This window comes from Gambusia affinis, linkage group LG13 (assembly GCF_019740435.1).
Source record: "Gambusia affinis linkage group LG13, SWU_Gaff_1.0, whole genome shotgun sequence".
Lineage (NCBI taxonomy): Eukaryota > Metazoa > Chordata > Actinopteri > Cyprinodontiformes > Poeciliidae > Gambusia > Gambusia affinis.
In genome coordinates, this window is record NC_057880.1 from 8,209,172 (window position 1) to 8,228,489 (window position 19,318).

At 40.9% G+C, this 19,318-nt stretch overlaps 1 protein-coding gene across 2 annotated transcripts in view; it reads right to left on the minus strand.

Annotated features, from left to right (window-relative positions):
* arid5b (AT-rich interaction domain 5B) overlaps positions 1-19,318 on the minus strand; it is a 108,901-nt gene that overhangs the window by 44,927 nt on the left and 44,656 nt on the right. For both annotated transcript variants that reach the window (XR_006372474.1, XM_044135604.1), the window contains exon 4: positions 18,825-19,055. Coding sequence is in view for 1 of the 2 variants with exons in the window: in XM_044135604.1 (XP_043991539.1) it covers positions 18,825-19,055 (231 nt within the window). In the remaining variant the exon portion in view is untranslated. The remainder of the gene's footprint in view (positions 1-18,824; positions 19,056-19,318) is intronic.

A 19,318-nucleotide genomic window follows, 5' to 3' on the forward strand; every position in this document is an offset into this window, starting at 1 on the left:
CCCTGACTCTGCAAAAATGATAATGCATGAGATTTGTGTGGGTTCTTTTAGACTCTCACCAGTTCCCCGTCTCCTCATTTGCAACAACTATGACATCCTGTTCCACTGTATTTCCCAAACCCATCATTTCCTGTACAAATGCTCGCATTGTATCGGCTCCGGTCTGTTTTTATTCCTCCCTCAAAGACGATTCCCTTCAGCCCGGCTGACTGACAGCGGAGTGTGTGTGCATCATTATCTCTTTCACAGGGTCTGTCTGTCGCCGTATAGCCTGTGGCAGGCCTCCATCGCTCGTCATTAGAAGTGACTTCGGCTTCCGGCTGCATGCAGGTGAACGGCGCGAACTACAGACGTGGAAAGTTAAGACGCTCTTATGAATTCGTTTGATTAGCTCGCAGATGCCGAGGCATACAACAAGTGGGAGGATATTCTCCTACCTGAAAGCAGAGGTCAGGCAGGCTAAAAAAGCACTTGGACAGATAAAGAGAAAAATAAGTAAATAAAAAAAATGGCAGCAACTCTCATGGCTTCCCACACAAAACACCACCAGCCTTTAGAAGTTTTAGAATCGGATCTTTTTTTCTTTCACTTTCGGCGTCTTATTTATGTCCTATATGCAGATCTAACTTCAGTGTGTAGCAAACAGGAATATTGATTCGCTGGAGTTAATCTGAGCTTTAAAATGCTGATCAGGTCTACTGCTTTAGTCTGAGGTTGCAGTGTGCACGTAATGGGATCCACCACCGAGGGTCTGTATGATAATAATGCCTCGCCTGATGGTGCACAGTAGATAAATCATACTTATGGATTGATGTCTTCCTTTATGGCCCCTGTGAATATAGCAAGAATGCCTTCAAGAGCAGCTAAATATAAGCTTTTATGCACGCAAAATGGCTGCGTGGACAGAAGCCTGCATGGATTTGGGATGTATTGCTGTAGTTGGCGCTTTATGACCTAGCCCACCAATCTCACTATTATCAGATGATCATGGAGTGAATTATACGGCGGATGTAGCTTTGAACCTTTTGTAAAAGAGGAACAAGAAACACCAGCCACTGATGTGAAATATTTAAATATTATTCATACTCAGACAACTATTTAAAGTGTAAATATTGCGGCGCATTGTGTAGTTCTGATCTTTGTCAGCTTGTTTGTTTGTCATGCCTGACGGCGTATTACGTAACACGCAGTCTATGAAGCGATGTGCCTGATGTGAGTCGCTGTTGTCAAAAATCACAGGCTATTTATTAGGTACATCCGTAGAGTTGGTTGTTAACGGAAACAGCGAATCAGCCAATTACACGGCAGAGACAGAATGCATCTATGTGCGGAGAAAAAAAGCCCACCATCAAAATGGGAAAGAAAGGAGATAAAAGAGACTTTGAATGTGACATAATAACTCTTGATTTCAGAATTTGGTTGGGTCAGAATTTAAAAGCATTGCTTCGCCTCGACTCACGTGAACAGGTGATGGTGCAAGGGATCTGTTCTTAGCACATTTTGGACCACAGAGTATTGCATTAACAAAAACACAACCTATCTGTGTGTTACTGCTGACCAACGGCCACAGTGCAACCATCCTATGACGGCTTCTTCCAGCATGATATGAAGAAGCCATCTGCCAAAAAGCTCATCTTATCTCAAACTAGTTTCTTGAACATGAGAATGAGTTCACCCACGGAGCACATTTGGGATTGAAAGAGTCCCAGCGTTGACATACACCTGACGGGTCTGCAGCCACGTGTGACACTGTCACAGAAACACTGACCAAAACCTCAGGAACGTCTTTGACACCTTGCTGAACCTTTGCTGTGATGATTTCAGGCACTTCTGACGGCAGAAAGGTGGAGGTGAACCTAACGAAGTGGCTGGTGTGTACACACTGATGGAAAGTTATATTAGCTATAGGATCATAAAACCCTTTTATGCAGGCCTGCTTTGAGATTCGGAAAAATATACTTGCTTTGAGTTAATCACGATAATTTGGCAAATTTAAACCCAGCAGCACTAAATCTACTCACCTCAATTCAAAGAGAAATCAATTCTCTCTCCCTGCTCTCCCTCCCTCCCTCGGCATGTTTTTTGGCTCTCTCCTGTTTCTCTTTCCTTTCCGTAATAACTATGTGAGCGGCGGCAAATGTAATTACAAAGGGGTGGGGTTTAGCGTGTTGTGTGTGTGTGTGTGTGAGTGCGTGCGCAACTGGAGTTCATGCACAACAAAACGCAATATTAAAAAGCTATTATCAGAAAAGGGAGCATTTTGGCAGATATATGACTGAGGGCAGCTCCCGCCATATGTTTGCAGAGACGGGGACAACAAGTCAGGTAGTAATTATCAATCATCATCAGGAGAAACTGTCAGCGAAGGCGCTCGGCCTGGCACGCTCCGGCTGCCGCTGCCATGGAGACAACCGCCACATGGCAGCAAATGTGTGTGTTTACCAGGACGTTAAAATACTCATATTTTTATTTAGCGCCTGACAAAATAAGCTGCTCCTATGTGTTAGGTGTCTCTTGCCAACAACAAAAAAAAGAAGAACGGAGGATAATAATTAGCAGGCGGATATGTATGATGGAATAAAGTAATATAAAAAGATAAATGTGTCTGTGTGTGCACATACATAATGCATTCGCCAGTAATGAGCTCATTTCTGTGGCCTTACGTACACAGACCCTCCATTCAGCCTGTCGCCGTTAATATTCCTCAGCCGAGTAAAGAGGACGTTCTCCCCAGCCGTCATGACTTTGTCAGGTCCAGCTTTACATATTTCTTTCTCCTTTTTTTTTTCCACAGTTTTTTATTTTTGCATAACCTGCCCTGTTCCTTTACTTTTGCATGTATTTAAATCAATGCCCTTAAAGCCCATTCGCAGCAGCGGTTCTTTTCACAGAATCGGACACTAGGAATGTTTCTGGAACGCTTCCAGAGATTTTTCCGCTGACAACGGCGCTTTGAGATAACAATCAATTTCCATGTGACCTTAATCCATTACCCTTCCCAGAATTATTTTCACTTAAAAACAATTCGCTGAAAAAAAAATAAATAAAAATTGGACGCATACAGCCGGCTTTTAAACACGAAAACGCTTTGTGGAAAGTGGGATGATGCATATGTGCAATATGAATTTTCCTGCCTTATTAAGGCAACCATCTGGAAACAAAAGAGGGGGAAAAAAGACCAGTGTTCTTCATTTGTTATTTGTGCGCCGTTGTGCACACGCCCCCCCCCCCCCCGGGGGAGCAGCAGCATTACTCTTTCATCAGATCAAATGAAGCGGAGCCGTGTCGTTCCAGGAAGAGCCAATTAAACAGTTCAAAGAAGTTTATTATTGCGATGGATTGTGAAATCATTCTCATCGGATTCACCCGGAGTGCGCGTTTCTTCAGGAGGAGGGGCCAAAGTGTGTACTTTTAGCACATGGCGCAAACTCTCGAAGGCCGTCTGAGTTTGCAGAGTAAATAGGAAATTACGTCGCTCGCATTATGAGTTTAATTTACAGCCGAAATTAGGCAAAAATCGCTCCTTCAGATGTCTGATTTCTTTCTAAAAACCTCTCTCTCCTCTTTGTTCTGCCCACCTCATGTGATCGCCTCATGATGGTAGCGCCGCCGCCTGTTAAGCACTTATTAACACGCATCACATTTGAGACATGTTTAATCTTAACCCAGTTTCGCTGAGGAATGCAATCACCTCTGACCCTGACAAACTGAATAATATCACCCGGCATTTATCTCTCTCGCAGAGTGGATAATTCCTCGTAATTATACGAGGAATGGAAGAAAAAAAAAAAAACAACACTTTAGAGCTGGCAGCAGTCCAGAAAGGCTCCATGTTTCTGTTTTTAAACCGTAATAATTTACAATGCTATTTAACAGCTGGGATAAAAATAAAGCAGCCACACAATGAGGTGAAAACGCTGGCGAGGAGCTTTTAACGGCCTTTGTTCCAGGAGAGGGAAATTAAAAAACAAATCCTGTTTTGCAAAGAAATGCTAAGAGCACACACACACACTTACACACTCGCTATGTGGGACTGTCCCACATACACAAACACACGCATATGCCTCATGTAAAACAGAGTCACAGTTACATAATGTGGAGGATTTGCTAAAAATGGGATAACCTTCAAACGCTTCCACATCATTTGTACTGACAGACTGCTGCAACAACTCTGTGGGACTGTAGCGCTAAAAAAAATAAAAAATACAGTATTTCAATTTGGCTTTTTGGTGGAAGAGAGAGAGAGAGAGAAGGAGGGAGATGGAGGGAGGGAGTAGGGGAGGAAAAAGGGAGGGTGAGATGAAAGAGAGCAGTGGATAAGCTTCAAGGCTTAGCCTATTCATTACTGGAGGGGGAGAAAAAAAATCACAGCATCGACCTATAAATAAATGAATGCCAGGATAAACACGGAGCCCATACATCAATAAAACATATGTATTCTAATAGATCACGCTCTAGTTACACTTGATGGGATTGAGTCAGCCAATGAGCCCAATCATAGAGACTTTATCATTTTGAAAAGGTACACAGCACTAAGCCATGGTGATTATAAACGATCGCTTTTCTCCTCATAAAATAGGCCAGTGGTTACTTTTATCTTTCTATTCAGTGTTTTCATGTTTGCAACCCAATTTGGAGAATTTAAGAAGTTCATTTCCATTTCCACAAATAAAAGCTGCTTTCTTTTTTTATTTTTTTTTTGCCACCACACAAAGAAATAGCCAAAATATTTAAAGACAAAACTAAGCAGATCTGTAAGCCGACGCAGCTCGCCAACGCTGTCACAACATTCTTTTGGAAAGAAACAATAGGAAACTGGGAGCATCAATCACAGCTTGTACACACGGCATAATTCTCCCAGCGCTACTTCCATTGTGCACAACAAGGACTTTTGACATCACGTAAAGTTACACAAGCTCTTTTCAGGAACGACATGCAGCAGGCCCCTACCTGCAGAAAGGCTGAGCTGCATTCATGAGGTGTCTCTACGCCGGTCTGACTGCCAGAGGCGCACTTTGTAAACAGCGTTTACTGTTACACAGATGACTCAGACCGGCTCGCTCCAGGTTGCAACACGCCGTTCTGTAAAGTTTATTATGGACGTTCCAGGACTTGGATTACAATTCACATCAGAAAAAACTTTTTTATTATTTGACATGTAAGGCTTGATTGATTTTTTTTTTTTTTTTTTTAAACCCTAGTGAACATTTGTTCTTGAATGTTTGACAGGTTTATTAATGAAATCACCTTTGAAGCTTTATGTATGAGGTCAAGCTGGCCTTTTGAGAACAAAGTCTGTAGTAACATCTGCAGCGGACAGTTTATACTTTTTATTTTTTTCAGATTTGATAAAGGTGCAACTTTCCCATGCTGGTTTATGCATTTACCTTTAAGTCTAATAATAAACTTGAAAAACGGGTCAAAATAGCTCATGTGACGTATCGTAATGTTTGTCGTCTCCTGGCAATGAAGTGGCACGCAGGAGCCAGTTTGACATCATTCTTCAGTGATGCATTTAAAAACACTCAAACCGTCTTTGTATGAATATCACAAACTACCGCAAACTACTCTGAGAAAAAAAAAAAGCAACAAAAAAACAATAAAATACTGGAAATGATTTAAAGCACTTCCTGTTTGGCAGGCGACTCTGAACTCTTTGAATGTTGGCGTTTCAATAAAAGCAGCCACAGGGAGAAGCCGTCACTACTCACAGCTGCAATAACATGTGATGACAGCGTGACAATAAAATGGTGACTGAACGTTTCACTGTGTTGGATCACCTGCATGTAGTTGGTTTTTACGCTGGTGAAAAGTGATTTATACACTCGAGTGAGACGACAAAGAGTGAATGAAGGATTAGAGCATGTTAACAGTTTTATGGTACTGTTGATATTTAACCCCTCAGAAAATAAAGACAGATCTACTGAACGTTTTTATTTTTTTTTGTTTTACCTCTTCCATATCACTGCTTTTAGACATTGGCTGTTAATAAAATAATAATCTAGTTATTTTAAATTATCACTGCTGCAAAAATTATGTCATATGGCTATGATAATGTTATCAGTGCTACATGGAAGTTGATGTTTTGATTTAGGCCCCTGCTATCTTTGGCCAAAGCACTAAAGTAAACCAAATAAAATGAACTATAGTCATTGTAATAGGAAACGCAGTAACACTAGAATAAAAAGCTGGTTAATTAGTCAGGCTATCTGCTCTGGCAGGCAAGCTTAGTGGCATTGCACAGCAACATGCGACAATTCGTATGGATGACAATCAAATAAACATTTATTTTTAAGCTGGATTTTTGCTTTTGTTCTAACGTGCCGGGATTTTTGCAACATCTTGTTATAGGTGACGAAAAAGCCAAACAAACTGTGGATTTGAAACCAAAGCAACAACATAACTTATGAAATATCTCTTCTAAAATTATCCTCCGTTTTAAATTATTGGCATAATTTGATCCCAGTAATCTAGCCTGTCTCAAACATTCAATTTCCATCTAAGATTATATTTATATCATGTTGACAGGCAATTTTAGAGTGGAGCAACTGAAACTTAGTATTGGCATGCAAGTAGCAACTTAATCCGATACATTATCTTGACTAAATCTATACATATTTTCATTGTCTTTTGGTCGACTACCACTGATGAGCATGAAAAAAGGTTTCAGGTCTCTGAAATGCTGTCTGGCTATAATGAGAGGCTTAGTTTATCTATCAGAGCTGTTCAGTAAAAATAGATAAAGGAACCATCATAAAGCAATAGATTCAGAGCTGTGGAGTTGGTGATGATGTAATGGGAGGATAAGCGGAAGGATTGTGCTTTTTTTCAACCCAGCAGCCTTATAATGTTCCTGAAGCCAAGTGCCTTTGGTTAAAACAGCACTGTGCCATCGATTCTGCCTCCACACACATCAGGGCAATGACAGAGAGAAAGTGAACAGCGCCAGGTTTGTCCGTTTTTTTTTTTTAAGTTTTTTTTTTGTGTGTGTGTGTGTGTGCAGGAACTGAAAGTGCAGCACATTAAAAGTTATTTTAAAGGCACCGCGTTGCTGTGTGTGCATGAAATGATCCTACAGCAGATGATCGGCTTGTATTTGTGTCCTGATTACAAAATGAAACAGCGTGTGCTCTTTTCTCCTCTAAAATCCTCCCTCCGTAGCCTCTGCACTGCACAGCATATGGACAATGAAATATTCATGGGCTGTTGGTTAACACAAATCTGCACAGGAGATGAGAAAACATGAGCTTAGCAAGCAATTTGCCTATTGCATTAACAGACGGGCCTGTCACGAGACGACACCGGCATATGCATATTTTCTCTAATCATATTTCTTGTTTAAAGAGCACTGGGGAAGAGTGCTTCAAGTTGTGGAAACAATGACCTCATGCTGTATGATCATCCGGTGACCCAATACAATCAAGCTGGCGAGATGTTATCTCCACCAACACAGGCTTGAGATTTTAACACATCTGCTGCTTCTACGTGTTTCTTTTCCTCATTTCTCCTCTTCTGCATCACATCTCGGTATCAGTTTCAGTCAGATGACATACAAGAGGCCTTTATCTATTTTTTTTTTTTAACACTCTCACAAATACACATTCAGCCAGTCTAAATTAAGCCACAGATGTGCACAAGAATACATGTAAACACAGCGGCATTAAACTGGACTGTGAATTTCTGTTTGCATCTGGAGCGCGCTCCTGTAATGGAGCAATTAACTCCTTTTTATTTCTCATTGCTCTAGAGAGGATTAGCAGGTATGACTGCGCAATACATTTCTATATGTTTCAAAGCAAAGCATACTACGTAAAGCGTAATATATAAAGAAATGACACCTTCTGGGAAACGTTCAGGGTTCTGTTTAGGTTTCGATATTTCCCTTGCAGTATAACTCTCATTGTGTCTTCATTTAGCACAAACAGAGATCAGTTGGCTGTGGAGCCTGAAGCTAATAACTTGTCCCATAGGTGCACAGACCAAAGCAGACTTCTTTCAACCTAAACAACTCCAATCTTTATAAATGCCTTTAAACAACCGTTGCATTTTCACAGGGGGTTAAACAGAGGTTGAGAATTATTTACTCTGGAAATGGAGGCAGGAGTGTTATACATCTTCTTGCCTAGCACACATACTCAGAACTGAACATGTTGAGCGTTTCTTGTTAGATTAATGTCAGGGAGTCAAGGTGTCTCTGGGCTGCCAGCTGAGTCATTCACAGCGCCCATGGTGGCCAACGGATGAAAGGTAATTTTGCAGTTTTAGTGAGGACGTAGCGGCTGCAGGCTACCTGTGTTGCCAGTGAGCTGGAGGATTTAAGACTAAAACACACTGGGATTGCGGTGGAGCTATATTTCATGCACATTATTAGTCGCCATTAACACACATTAGACAGGTTGTGCTTGCGTGCATTGAGCCAGGCTTCAGCCAATGGGTTACTTCTATCAGGGGTAGTGGGGTTAATACTTAAACATTTCTGGATATCAGTGGCATGTGATGACATGTAGAAAGCAACTTTCCCTAAAAGGGAATAAAAAGTATCTTTGATGTTATTTCTAGAACACAACTAATGTATTAATCCTCTAGAGAAGGTAAAATAACACACTCTTTATGAACAGCACTGTATGCAGTCATGTGAGGAGTGACGCTCTGCTCGCCCGTGTTTTCCACGATGGCGACTTGGGTTTACATGTGGGTTTAAATACCGACAGCTTGACTGTTGTTCATGAATGACCAGAAGCAGCTCAGAGAAGGACTATTCTTTGTGGGTTTGTGATGGAACTGGGTTTTTTTGTTGTTGTTGTTTTTTTCTTAAAGAGGCTATTGACTGCTTAACAGAAAAGTGAGAAATTATTTTAAAAAAACAAAAAAACAGTGAACCTTTAAAATAGCATAATGCACTTTTAAGCCACTTTCCTTTTATTTTAGACTTGTTTGTCCCTGCTCAACTACTCCACGTCTGCCTTTTACTTCAATTGTGCAGAAAAATACAAAATCAAAAAAATATTTGCTAAGCGTTTGACACTAGCTTACACAAGTTGAACACCACTTCATCCAAGCTGCTAGAGTTTTTAAACACAATGATAGTTTCAGCATAATCCACACTGCAGCTCTAAATGTCATGCATTCTGCACCAATGCTCCACTGTTACATAATCAACACAAGTGGAACTGACACACTGCAGTAAAAGCTAAAAAATTAAATTATTATGTTTTTCTCCCAAGAGTTTTTGCAGCACTAGAGGCCCGTATTTTTTGCGACAGTAGGCAGACAGGAAAGACGGCGAGGAGAGGGGGGAAGATATGCAGCAAGGGTCGCCGGGACCGGGAGTCGAACCAGCGACATCCGCGTCGAGGACTAAGGCCTCCAAACATGGGGCGCGCTAACCCCCTGCGCCACCACAGCACGCCCCAAACATGAAATTATTTTTGCTGGGGTGACCCGTCCCTCACATCAGCATGCTGGAAGCTTGAAGCTAAAAGTGGAGCTGTAATACCTACTGTACTTTCAGATTTATCTGGCTTATTAATAACTTATACATATTTGTGAAATATCATCAATCAATCAATCAATCAAACTTTATTTGTATAGCACATTTCAGCAGCAAGGCATTTCAAAGTGCTTTACATCAAATCAAACACAAAAATACAATGCAACATAGAATCAACAATAAAAACACAACATAGTCAGATTCCGTCAATAAATTTGCAATTGATTACGTTTAAAATACAACTCTAAACAAGTGGGTTTTTAGTTGAGATTTAAAGCAAGTCAGTGTTTCAGCTATTTTACAGTTTTCTGGAAGTTTGTTCCAGATTTTTGGTGCATAGATGCTAAATGCCGCTTCCCCTCGTTTGGTTCTGGTTCTGGGGATGCAGAGCAGACCAGAACCAGAAGACCTGAGAGGTCTGGAAGGTTGATACAACAGCAGCAAATCTTTAATGTATTGTGGTGCTAAACCATTCAGTGATTTATAAACTAACAACAGTATTTTAAAGTCTATTCTTTGAGCTACAGGGAGCCGGTGGAGGGACTTTAAAACTGGTGTTATGTGATCTATCTTCCTGGTTTTAGTGAGAACGCGAGCAGCAGCATTCTGGATCAGCTGTAGCTGTTTGATTGATTTGTTGGACAGACCTGTGAAGACGCCGTTACAATAATCAATACGACTGAAGATAAACGCATGGATGAGTTTCTCTAGATCTGCCTGAGACATTAGTCCTTTAATCCTGGAAATGTTCTTCAGGTGATAGAAGGCCGTCTTTGTGACTGTCTTTACGTGGCTCTGAATGTCCAGGTCAGAGTCCATTACTACTCCCAGGTTTCTGGCCTGATCGCTGATTTTTAGTTGTAATAACTGAAGCTGTGCACTGACTCTAGATCGTTCCTCTTTAGGTCCAAAAATAATAACTTCAGTTTTGTTTTTGTTCAGCTGGAGGAAGTTTTGGCACATCCACACATTTATCTGTTCTAAGCATCTGTTCAGTGATTGGATGGGTTCTGAGTCTCCTGGTGACATCGTGATGTAGAGCTGTGTGTTATCTGCATAGTTATGGTAGCTAATATTATTTCCTGTTATAACCTGAGCTAGTGGGAGCATATAGATATTGAATAAGAGGGGTCCTAGGATTGAACCTTGGGGTACCCCACATGTGACCTTTGACCTCTTTGATGAGAAGTTTCCAATTGAAACAAAGAAATCCCTGTTCTTTATGTACGATTCAAACCAGTTAAGCACTGGACCGGAGAGTCCGACCCAACTCTCCAGTCGATTCAGTAATATGTCATGGTCAACAGTGTCAAAAGCTGCACTGAGGTCCAACAGAACCAGCACTGTGGTTCTCCCACAGTCCGTATTTATATGGATGTCATTGAACACTTTTACGAGGGCAGTTTCTGTGCTGTGGTGAGACCGGAAACCAGATTGGAAGGAGTCAAAGCGGTTGGTTATCGTTAGGAAGCTATTTAACTGTTTACACACAACTTTTTCAATAACTTTGCTGATGAATGGGAGGTTGGAGATCGGCCTGTAATTCTGCAGTAGTGATTTGTCTAGATTGTTCTTTTTTATCAGTGGTTTGATTACTGCCGTTTTCAAAGCCTGGGGGAAAACGCCTGATGAGAGCGATGAGTTTACTATTTGGATCAGATCAATAGCAAGAACAGGCAGGACTTTCTTAAAGAAATGTGTGGGTAGGACATCCAGACAGCAGGAACTGAAGCTTAATTGACTTATATTTTCCTCTAGGGTTTTATAATTAAGTAGTTGAAATTGGGTCATTTTTCCTGTATTGTTTTGTTTGGGTTCAGTGTTGGTACTGACTTTATAGTGGATGTGCTGATTAATCTTCTGATTTTTTGAATTTTCTCTGAAAAGAAACTGGAAAACTGGTTACAGGCAGCAATAGACTGAAATTCAGGTGGTAACGTGATAGGAGGGTTTGTGAGCCTGTCAACTGTTGCAAATAAAGCTCGAGCATTGTTAATGTTTTTGTTTATGACATCTGCAAAGAAGGCCTGTCTTGCATGTTTGAGTGTTAAATGATAGTAACGTAGTTTTTCTTTATAGATGTCATAATGAATGTGAAGTTGAGTTTTGCGCCATTTTCATTCTGCCCTACGGCAGAGTTCTCTTGCAGATCTAACTATTTGTGCATTTCTCCATGGAGATTTCTTCTTACCAGACACAACCTTCATTTTAATTGGGGCAATGGAATCAATGATATCTGAAACTTTAGACTGAAAATCATTTACCAACTTATCTATGTCATTACAGCTTAAGAGTGAGGAAGAAGAGTAGAAATGTGAAATGTTTCTGCTGTGCTTTCAGTGAGAGAACATTTTGTGATGGTTGCTGTTTGTCCAAGTGGATTAAAGGATAAAGAACTTTCAAAGATAACAGCGAAGTGATCCGACAGGGCGACATCAGTTACAGAGACATTGGAAATATTCACACCCTTACTGATAACCAGGTCCAGTGTGTGTCCTTGAGTGTGTGTTGCTTGTTTGACATGTTGTGTTAGACAAATACAGTTCATTGACAAATACAGTTCATCCTTAAAAGTGAAAAAAAAAAATGTAATAAAGTGAAATAAAGTGAGACTGTTAATGTCAATCCAGAAATTGAATACTCTGTCCTGATGCAGCAGAACACTGTGAAGTCTCAACTGTCCTTAGCAGTATACACACACACGCACACACACACACACACAGTCCAGAATGAAACTTCATCCAGGGTGACTTTCTTTAAAGATGCCACAAGACTTTATGTTCTAGGAAATATAATTAAATTCTTCATGCTTCCAAAAAGGAAAGCTTCTGCAGCACACTTCCTCCTGCCTCCATATCCAAATCCTATATGGAACATCAATGAACGAGTTCTAAAAATAGTATTATTTTTTGTTGTGACAAAGTTTTAAAAGTGCACTTTTGGTCTCAGCCCTGCTCTAACAAGCTGTTAGCTTCAGTCACCAGGACCAACTAGTCATTGTTTATGCCAAGTGAAGACGTCAGTGCAGTTTATACGGCAGGTAAAGCTTATAAATCTTTCAAAATAACCTTACAGTCTTGAACTGACCCTTTAAGAACACAGGAGAGCGTGAGAGCGAAGGTGGAGGGGTAACTTTTGCTCCAACATGATTATCTCAGTAACTTTGAAAACACTGTTATTTTAAACTGTATGAACAAGCGGTATTAGCTTTCTGACAGCGTGGAGGTGAGTGGAGGAAATCAGAAAAAAAAAGAAAGAAAATAATATCCCCCCCTTAACAGCTTGTCTAAATATAAGGTCATCGGCTTTATGTTTAAAAGTGCCGGGCTGCGTTTACATATGTTTCAGGCATATTTGCAGCACCGACTCCCTGCCGAATTAATGTGAGTAATACTCAACGCGCAGCTTTCAACAAAAAAATGAATGTTGTGATCATTCAGTCATTCAGCACCGCAAGGCTCTGGCCCACTCAAAAACTATTTCTGGCTTTTATCACTGCAGAGAGCCTCAGCAACATCAATATTATTACAGTGTAGTATGTCACAACTTTGTTATTCTTAGGTTTATATAAGAGATTGATTTTCATTCATCGTGTCAGCGAGAATGCAATAAGTGAAAAAAATATTTGTAACCGTGCTGTTGTAAAAACACAATTTATATATCTCTCGTTAGACGTTTAGCACCGCCGTAATATTACATTCCTGCTGGCAAAGAAAGGAAATTGAGGACACAAAGTAGCAAGGGCATAATCAATCCACGTTTGGCAGAGAATGTGTGATAATTATAAACAAAAACTGTGTCATTCCCCGCGAGGAAAGCAACTGCTTGCGGGTTGACAGGCGATGCTGTACATGAATATGGATCACAGGACTTGATGCAAAAGCAGTTTTGCTCAAAGTTGGTCTGAGGGAAAGGACGCCGGTGACACCAGAGGCTTAGAATAAAACAAACACAAGAAGTCATAAAGAAAAGAGAGGCCGGCAAGCGAGCCCCAGATGATCCCAACAGATTTCAGCCGAGCTGGACTGCTGTGTCAAGAATAAAACCGGATTTCACAACTAGGCTTTTAATCTGTCGGCTAAGTTTTCCACAATACAGAACACTGGCCCTGCTGACACGCAGAAATACTCCTTTTTATGTCTGATCCTCCTTTTCTGGAGCCCCTAAGGTAACCTGACACACTTTTAAAACTTAGTCTGTCGAAGATGGATGGCCGTTACAGCTGCCAGCACAGATCTGACTGAATCCAAAAGCTCAGAATAACTGTAAGATCACATTAAATCAGATTTTAGACTGCTGTAAAAAAAAAACAGCATTACCCCCGACAGGTTTGATCTGTTTTTGCATTTTAAGTCACGTTTAATGTTTCAGATCATACAATTTTAATGGCAAAGATAATTTGAGTAACAAAGAAAAAATCCAGTCCTCAAATGATTTCATTTATTGCCCCCTGTTAAACCGTGAGTTAACTTTGATTACCCATGTGTTATTAATGTTCGGTTTGACCTGCCACACCCGGGTTGGATTACTGCCTACTGACCCCGTACAATCAAGAAATTACCTCACTGGAACCTGACTGACACGATGAAGGAAGGTCGCACAGAGCGACACGTCAAAGACATTCATGGAAAGCAAAGTCATTGACATCCATCAGTCTGGAAACGGCCCCAAAACCGTTTCTGGGGCTGTGGGACTCTGGAGAACCACAGCCAGAGCCATTATCTAGACATGGAGCCAACATGGAAGAGGGTGAACCTTCCAACGAGAAGCACAGGAGAGCAACGACGAGTCGGGAAGAAGGAACAAAGAACATCATTTAACAAGGTGCCCAACCACCAAACTGTTGCTTGGTTTCATTTTATTTTTTTAAACCAAGCAACTCGTTTCTTGGTCGTTTCCCCGTTTAGTGACGAAATAAGATCTCTATATTTGGTTGTGTTTATGATCTATGAGGCCAATGTCATTACATTTTATTTGCCACAGAACTGACCGGACCTGCGCCAACCGTCTTGAGGCCAATGTCATTACATTTTATTTGCCACAGAACTGACCGGACCTGCGCCAACCGTCTTCAAACTGCACAGCGATTCCACCTCTGAATGGCAGAAAGAAAAATGAACTGAATACTTTGGAGTGGCCTAGTCAAAGTCTGGATCTAAATCAGACTGAGAAACTGCAGTGTGATGTTAAATGCATCATACTTCAAACTCTAAAAACTATTCTGCAAAGTGGAATGGACCAAGTAGAACTGATTCATCACAAGGCCTGGTTGGATTGCATAGATTATTTTTCAGCAATATCACTATTTGAAAACTGCTTTTTATATTTACTGAGATTATCTTTGTTTGATGTTAAAATTTGACTTTTGAAAAACTTAAGAGTAATCAGAAAAGAGCAAAACCAGAAGGAATCTCACTATTGCTTTAAATATTTCCCAGCTGCCTGTTGTTGCTACTGGTGCTGGTGTTTATTCTAATAAAGGTGGATCTAACCAATTTCTTCTTCTTTTTTTTTTTAAATAGAGGCCTTAAATAGCAGAGTAACTACTCAGCAGCCATGACTGTCTCTAAGCGTAGACATTCATGTGTGTTTATGCCTGTAAGTAAGTCGCCCTGGAGGCCTTATTCACCTGCCAGAATGATGTAAATTACTTAGCTCTGCTGTTTTAAAACAAATCACAATCAAGTCTCTGAGCAGCAATTCCAGCAGAAATAAAAAAACCAGCTCAGAGCCGAGTAAACCTTCATGTGAAGAACATTAGAGATCCTGGCTGCCTCAGCAAGGAGAAAAAGCAGAATCCCCTTCGGCTATGAAAATAAACCTTTAGCTTAAATGTGACTCACAGAGGAATGGCATCATTGAGCCAAGCGAATGAGCAACAGCAGCCACAGGATGTTAGCGTTGCTATTCATAACTTATTTTCCTTTGCCTAAAACCGTTTTCCCTTCTGGTCTCACCTCTGCTGCGCTCTTAAAATGCAATTACCTCGTGGCAAATTTACAGGAAAAAGAAAAACAATGACTTTTGACCAGAGGAGCCATTACAGTGAATGTCACACTGATGCCTGCTGAGCTACCAGGCACAGGAAATATACAGCTACAGAGAGAGATAGAGAGAAAGATAGAGACAGAGAGAGAGAGAGAGAGAGAGAGAGAGAGAGAGATGAGTCACATTAGTTCTTTGTTTTAGCTTGGGCTTAATAAAACGTGTGGATTCTGGAGCGGTGGGGAATGAATGACAGAGAAAAGCGTTCCAGCGCTTCACAACTCCTCGGCGGAGCCACAAAATGCTTTTCAAAGGTGTGACTGAGGAGTGTGTTCCAGCAGCAGCCGCCGGTGTTCGTAAACAGGAACAACTCCTCTGGAGAAATTTAAAAGGAAAAATAAATAAATAAATTATCCAAGAAACCAAGCCGAACCTTCGCTAAGTCGTAATTATTGAAATGCTAAAAGATCAAAAGCATGTTTTGCTTTCATTTATTTGGAAAACAGCAGAAGCGGATTTGGTCAACACAGAAATCACAGGAATGCATCGTCTCCGCTCACGCTTTGAACAAGAATATTCTAAGGAGGATTTTTTTATTTATTTTTGAAACCAAGCAACTAGTTTCACGGTCATGTTGTGACAAATTAAGATCTCCACATTTGGTGATATTTATAATTTATGAGGCCAACAGCTTTAAATTTTAAACAGCTAAAATGAAGCAGAAATATAATTATTTCTCACTCCTTTCTCTTTTCCTTATTTGAACTGCAGACATAATACTGGACTGACGTGTCAACAGCTATTCAAGAGCTCTAGATCCAATTTCCCCTTTGCCTTTCTGTAAACCATAAAACTATTCATACCCACTAATAGGTGAGATCACCAGTTTAAATAGACGTCTTACAAAGTGAAGTGGGCAAATGAGCAGCCTCCATGTTCACCCTGTGCAACTCTACTCAGTTAGAGTTGCACCTCATCATTTTTATCCAGACTATTTAAGAGATTTTGTCACAATTCTGGGGTGTTTGGATTTTAGTTTTGTACTATATATCTTGAGTATTTCTTTGCTTATTTGTTTGAGCTGAGATGTTGCCCTTTCAGCTCATTCCCTTGCATTTTGTGTCTCAGTTGTTCATATATTTTGCTCTTTGTGAGTCAGCTTCCTCCCCTCCTCCTGCCTGCTTGCTCCCTGTTCTTCACACCTGCATCAAGGACAAGCCAGCTCCACCTGGCCACACACCCTGATCAGTCATAACAATATGACCAGCATTAGTTTCTCTCTGCACCGTCATCAACTAAGCAGTTTGAGCGACGGTGGGTCATCCGCTAGACCAGACGGACCAGCCTTCAATTCCCACATGCATCAATGAGCCTTGGTTCACCGCCGCTGCTTCCTCTGACCACTCCTGATAGATAGTGACCTCTGACAGGGGCAGTTTTTCATTTGTCCCCAGGGGGGCGTCAGAAAGGGGCCGCAGATACAAAAAGCAACTTCTCTCTGTGGCCTGAGCAAATTTATTTTATGGATGCAGTCAGTGCAGTCAGAGGGGGGTTTGGCACCCTGGGGAGACGCGCTGACAATAAGGACACTAGGTTACATGCTTTGTGCGGGACACCAATGCATTTTATTTCTGCTCTCTTAATTTCCAGCCTGTTTATTGATTGGCGGCGGAGGCAGGGGGAGGGGCTGGACCAGGAACACCCCAAAGCGACCATTCTGGACTCATTCATGTGCCATCATAATTTAACTTTGTCAAGCCCATTAAAATCTTTACACTTCATAATTTTCCCATCAACTTTGAGAAAGAAAAGCTCACTCATTGCCATATTCTTCCCACTTCCCATGATGCCTGTCACTTGAAATACAGCAGTCCACCAAATGCTGAAACAAAGCCGCCTTTTGCAGTTACAGCGTTGCAAACCCTCATATTGCAATGACAGTTGTGCTTTAAGTAGATATAAGCACCTCTCACAGTTCAGATCAATAAAATCTTCCAACAAACATAAACAAACATTGTGTTTTGTCTTCGATTAAAGAAATAGAAACATGTTTGAATTTAGTTGTTTGACTAGTAAGCTAAAAAACAGAACTATTTGTGCAAATCAAAAGTTATGACTAAATCACATTCAACTAGTTTTGCAGCTAGTCAGATGAGGAGCTGGTTAATTTAAAAATATCTGTCAAACATTAATTATTCCATTTATATATATTTTTAAATTAAAGAGTAACTAAACCTAATATAAACAATTTTTCCTGTAGATAAATTGCATAAACTGGTCTTTAAAAGTTGCTATTTTTGTTTAGGTGCAAACTGCGACATTTTCATGTAAACTTGTTTACTTTTCCAATATGTGACCTAAAACTGTCTTTGTGCTGCCCTCTTTGGGTGCAGCAGTGGGTACTGCAGTTGAATTTTCCTATTGGTTACCAACGTTACAGTTTGGTCGATCCCAGTGCAGGATTCAGGTATAAAACCATCCCACTCCGACTCACGGAGACACTACGGAGCAGGGAGCGGGAAGGCCTTGCTTCTTGCCCCACACTTGGCCACGCCCCTCAGCGGCTCTTTGCTCCGCCCACTTTGGTGAAATTTTTCAAAAATTGTTTAAATTTACACTGGAATTAGTGCCAATTTAAATACATGGAAATCAGCAGGCACTGTCATTGAAAACATTCCTGATGTTCCTTAGAAGGTTTGCTTAGGAATTTAAACAGCAGCTGTAATTCGCAGCACAGCGTTTGAGCCAATAATCTACTCCTGATGGCAGCTATTGTAGCCAGGAATGAGAAACTTTTATAATGGTCTAATGAGTTCACTTCTTTCCAACTTAACACTCTGCATGTGTTCTGTAAACATGCAGCATTCAGTCAGAGTCAGAAAGTGACTCAAACACTGGGAGAATTTAAAGCACTTCCTCTTATAAACCTGGAAAAAACCCTGTCAGAAAGCAATAAGATGGGCGGTGTCTTGTTTTCCTTATATAGACACAGTTATTATTTGCAAGACAGGGATTTTTACTGTTATTATTGCAATCGGGTACTTCCCCCCCCACCCCCACCCTTGGATCGTCCACACACTGAATCAATAGTGTCCCTAAATCATCGATTTCCTAGTTGAAGCAGCCTCAGTATGGGTGTGGGAGGCCATACTTGAAAGTTTGAGGTCAACAATGTGTCAAAAATAATTCTTGAGCCTAAAATATTGTTGCTACAGATGAAAGGAAAAAAATGATTCTGACGTTTCAAAAAAACCCCCAAAAAACAGGCAGCCAATCGAAAGCTTGACTTCGATTGGTGTTGTCGCAGGTGACGTAACGCGTCGACCTTTCGTCCTTCTGCCAAACTCACCAAACTCGTCGCAGATGCTCTCATTCTGAAGCAGGGTGGGGTGTTCGAAGGTGTCGCGGCAGTACAGGATTCTCGTGCTGCCGCCCAGTGCAGGAATACCGCCCAGCGCCAGCACCGTGTGATCGATGAACAGCGAGGACGGCTGCTCTCTGAGCCGAGCCAGAACGGAGCGGTAGCGACAGTACTGGGAGTAACTGAGGACTAACACTTTCCGTCCATCCTCTTCTTGTCCTAAAAACACAAACACACACACACACACGAAGAGAGCAAATTATTAAAAGGTTTGCAGAGACCCCACATGTAGCTCACTGTTAAACTTTATATTTAGACCACTTCTCATACAAATTAAAAACAAATGAAAATAAACAAAAACACACTGGAAGAAATCAAACTAGGTAAACAAAACAAAAAATTAAGTATTACACAAATGAACACAAATAATATGTATATAACAAATACAACGAGAAAAAAAATGAATCAACGAACAAGTACTT